Raw genomic sequence first — 4,653 nt, 5'->3', positions numbered from 1 at the left:
CAGACCTGTCGGGCATGCGCCGGACAGGGACATTGATTTTGGTATTGACCTGGTGCCGGGCACTCAGCCCATTTCCATTCCACCATATCGTATGGCACCAGCAGAGTTGAAAGAATTAAAGGATTAGCTTAAGGAACTCCTAGATAAGGGGTTCATTCGGCCGAGTGTGTCACCGTGGGGTGCACCGGTTCTATTTATGAAGAAGAAAGATGGCACCATGAGAATGTGCATTGACTACAGGCAATTGAACAAAGTAACAGTGAAGAACAAGTACCCCCTGCCTCGTATTGATGATTTATTTGACCAGCTTCAGGGAGCGAGGGTGTTCTCCAAGATTGACCTCCGTTCGGGCTATCACCAGTTGAAGATCAGGGATTCGGATATTATGAAGACTGCTTTCAGGACTAGATATGGGCACTATGAGTTTCTTGTTATGTCCTTTGGGCTGACTAATGCCCCAGCAGCGTTCATGCATTTGATGAACAGTGTGTTCCGGCCGTATCTGGATTCGTTCGTCATTGTTTTTATTGATGATATTCTAGTGTACTCGCGCAGTCAGGAGGAGCACGCGCAACATTTGCGAGTTGTATTGCAGAGATTGAGGGAGGAGAAACTTTATGCAAAGTTCTCCAAGTGTGAGTTTTGGCTCAGTTCAGTGGCTTTCTTGGGGCATGTGGTGTCCAGCGAGGGTATTCAGGTCGACCCGAAGAAGATAGAGGCGGTGCAAAGTTGGCCTAGACCGACCTCAGCCACAAAGATTCGTAGCTTCCTTGGGTTGGCAGGTTATTATCGCCGGTTTGTTCAGGGATTTTCCTTTATTGCATCGCCCTTGACCAAGTTGACGCAGAAGGGTGCTCCATTTGTATGGTCAGACGAGTGCGAGGAGAGCTTTCAGAAGCTCAAGACAGCTTTGACCACGGCTCCAGTGTTGGTTTTGCCATCAGCTTCAGGTTTTTACACTGTATATTTTGATGCCTCTAGAGTTGGGATCGGATGTGTGTTGATGCAGGAGGGTAGAGTTATTGCTTATGCTTCTCGCCAGTTGAAGCCCCACGAGAAGAACTACCCTGTTCATGATTTGGAGTTGGCTGCTATAGTTCATGCTTTGAAGATTTGGAGGCACTACTTGTATGGCGTATCTTGCCAGGTATTCACCGATCATCGCAGTCTTCAGCATCTATTCAAGCAAAAGGATCTCAATTTGAGGCAGCGGAGGTGGCTAGAGTTACTCAAGGATTATGATATTACCATTCTGTATCACCCGGGGAAGGCCAATGTAATGGTCGATGCTTTGAGCCGAAAGGCGGTTAGTATGGGGAGTTTGGCGTACATTCCAGTTGGGGAGAGACCCTTTGCAGTTGACGTTCAGGCTTTGGCCAATCGGATGGTGAGATTAGATATTTCGGAGCCTAGTCGGGTGTTGGTTTGTTTGGTTTCTTGGTCTTCCTTGTATGATCGCATCAGAGAGCGCCAGTATGATGATCCTCATTTGCTTGTCCTTAAGGACAGGGTTCAGCATGATGATGCCAGGGATGTGACCATTAATGATGATGGCATGTTGAGGATGCAGGGCCAGATTTGTGTGCCCAATGTGGATGGGCTTCGGGAGTTGATATTGGAGGAGGCCCACAGCTCGCGGTATTCCATTCATCCGGGTGTCGCGAAGATGTATCAGGATTTGAGGCAGCATTATTGGTGGAGGAGGATGAAGAAGGATATTGTAGGGTTTGTGGCTCGGTGTCTCAACTGTCAGCAGGTAAAGTACGAGCATCAGAGGCCGGGCGGTGTGCTTCAGCGGATGATTATTCCAGAGTGGAAGTGGGAGAGGATTACTATGGATTTTGTGAGTGGCCTCCCTCGGACTTTGAAGAAGTTCGATTCGATTTGGGTGATTGTGGATCGGCTGACCAAGTCCGCGCACTTCATTCCAGTATGTACTACCTATTCTTCGGAGCGGCTGGCAGGGATCTTTATCCGGGAGATTGTCTGATTGCATGGGGTTCCAGTGTCCATTATCTCAGATAGAGGTACTCAGTTCACTTCTCAGTTCTGGAGGACTTTTCAGCGGGAGTTGGGTACACAGGTGGAGTTGAGCATAGCGTTTCATCCTCAGACGGACGGGCAGTCCGAGCATACTATTCAGATACTGGAGGACATGTTGCGTGCCTGTGTTATTGATTTTGGAGGTTCTTGGGATGAGTTTTTGCCGCTTGCAGAGTTTGCCTACAACAACAGTTATCAATCGAGCATTCATATGGCTCCGTATGAGGCCTTGTATGGGAGGCGGTGTAGATCTCCTGTTGGTTGGTTCGAGCCCGGCGAGGCTAGGTTATTGGGGACAGAGATGGTTCAGGATGCCTTGGAGAAGGTGAAGCTGATTCAGGAGAGGCTTCGTACAGCACAATCGCGTCAGAAGAGTTATGCGGACCAGAAGGTTCGAGATGTGTCTTATATGGTTGGTGAGATGGTCTTGCTGAAGGTTTCACCCATGAAGGGTGTTATGCGGTTTGGGAAGAAAGGGAAGCTGAGTCCGCAATTTATTGGACCTTTTGAGGTACTTAGGAGGACTGTGGAGGTGGCTTATGAGCTTGCCTTGCCACCCAGCTTGTCAGGCGTGCATCCGGTATTTCATGTTTTTATGCTCCGGAAGTATGTTGGGGACCCGTCTCATGTATTGGATTTCAGCACTGTTCAGTTGGATGATGATTTGACCTATGAATTGGAGCCAGTGGCTATTTTGGGTCGTCAGGTTCGAAAGTTGAGATCAAAGGATATAGCTTCAGTAAAGGTGCAGTGGAGAGGTCGGCCCGTGGAGGAGGCTACTTGGGAGACCGAGCGAGAGATGCAGAGCAGATATCCTCAGCTGTTTGAGACTTCAGGTATGTTTCTTGACTCACTCGAGGACGAGCGTTTGTTTTAGTTGGGGAGGATGTGATGACCCGGCCCGTCGTCACGTGAGTTACCGCCCCGTTTTCCCCATTTTCTGCTTCCTCATGTTTTATTATAAGAGTCTTGAGTGAACGAGTCGATTTGGATTGGTTTTGGACGAAAATGAGACACATAGTCTTTTTAAGGAAGGTTTGTATTGGAAAAGTCAACCGTATGTTGACTTGTGAGTTAGAGGGCTCGGATGTGATTTCCGGTGATTTGGTTAGCTTTGGGGGATGATTTGTGACTTAGGAGAGTGATCGGAATCGATTTTGGAGGTCCGGTGTAGAATTAGGCTTGAATTGGCGAAGTTAGTATTTTGGCGAATTCCGGTTGATGGGTGAGATTTTGATCCGAGGGTCGGAATGGACGTCCGAGAGTTGCTGTAGCTTCGTAAGGCGATTTTGGATGTGTGTGCAAAATCTCAAATCATTCGGAGGTGTTTTGGTTGGGTTTTTGTTCGAATGCGAGTTTCGGAAGATTTGGATGAACTTAGGCTTGAATTTGGTGTAGTTTGAGGGTTTTGGTGTTATTTGTGGTGTTTTGATGATTCGAGCAAGCTTGAATAAGGTGTTGGTTCATTTCTGCGCTTTTGGTTGAGGTCCTGGGGGCCTCAGGGTGATTTCGGATAGCTATCGGGATGAATTTTGGACTTATGAGACTGTTGGTATGTCTGGTTTCTGGTATTTCTGCATCTGCGGAAAGGGAGCCGCAGATGCGGTTGCACAGGTGCGGAAGGAGGGTCGCAGGTGCGGTCGCTTGGCTTGAATGGAAGATAGCGCAGTTGCAAAATGGGAGTCGCATCTGCGAGACCGCAGATGCGGCAGATTAGTCGCAGAAGCGAAGTGGCGTAGCCTTGGAATTTCCGCAGGAGCGGACAGGTATTCGCAGAAGCGGAATCCGCAAATGCAGACACTGGACCGCAGAAGCGGGAGTATAACCGCAGAAGCGGTGGCCGCAAATGCGGTAAAGGAACCGCAGATGTGGAAATCTCTGTTCACAGAAGGGTTTTAAGGCTCATTTTGTTCCGCGAGCTTAAGTCCATTTCCACCATTTTTGATCGACCTTGAGAGCTCTTGGACGGAATTTGAAGGGGATTTCGACTAGGTGTGATTGGAGGTGAGTTCCTTGGCCTAATACATGAATTAATAGTAGAATTTACATGGAAATTTGTGGAAATTCATCAAAAGAGGGTAAAGCTAGGGCTTGGGAACTTGATATTTCAAAATGGAATTTGAGGGGTCAAATGGACTCAAATTTTGGTAAATTTGATATTTGTAGACTCGTGGCGAGATAAGGAATCCGGTGATGTTAATTTTCTGATTTTTCGAGAAGTGGGCCCGGGGCTCGGGTTTTGCCAACTTCGTGAATTTCGATGTTTTTCAAGTCTTTTCTATTCGGTTATATTCCCTTAGCCTATTGTAACGTATTCGTTGTGGTTTTGGCCAGATTCGACGCGCGAGGAGGTTGAATTGCGAGGCAAAGGCATAGCGAGCTAGGACTTTGGCCAGCTTGAGGTGAGTAATGGTTATAAATGATGTCCTGAGGGTTTGAAACCCCGGATTTGCACAACGTAGTGCTATGTTGAGGTGAGACGCACGCTGCAGGATGAGCGTGGGGTCCATTACTGCTGGGGATTTGGACTTGGTCCATCCCGATTGATGATTTTATTGTATTTTTGACTGAGACTTAATTAATATAATTATAGTTTGGGCTAGTTGCCAT

General features: G+C 47.7%; 1 protein-coding gene across 1 annotated transcript; it reads left to right on the top strand.

Moving 5' to 3' along the window:
* On the top strand, positions 224-643 carry LOC109223022 (RNA-directed DNA polymerase homolog; the record flags this gene model as incomplete). The annotated part of the gene is made up of 1 exon (XM_019387284.1): positions 224-643. A coding segment is annotated over exon 1 (420 nt), but the record flags the coding sequence as incomplete, so codon positions are not given.

The sequence above is a fragment of the Nicotiana attenuata genome, chromosome 2, assembly GCF_001879085.1.
Source record: "Nicotiana attenuata strain UT chromosome 2, NIATTr2, whole genome shotgun sequence".
In the NCBI taxonomy this organism is placed as follows: Eukaryota; Viridiplantae; Streptophyta; class Magnoliopsida; order Solanales; family Solanaceae; genus Nicotiana; species Nicotiana attenuata.
The sequence above is the reverse complement of the archived record's forward strand: the minus strand, read 5'-3'. Positions and strand labels throughout refer to the sequence as shown.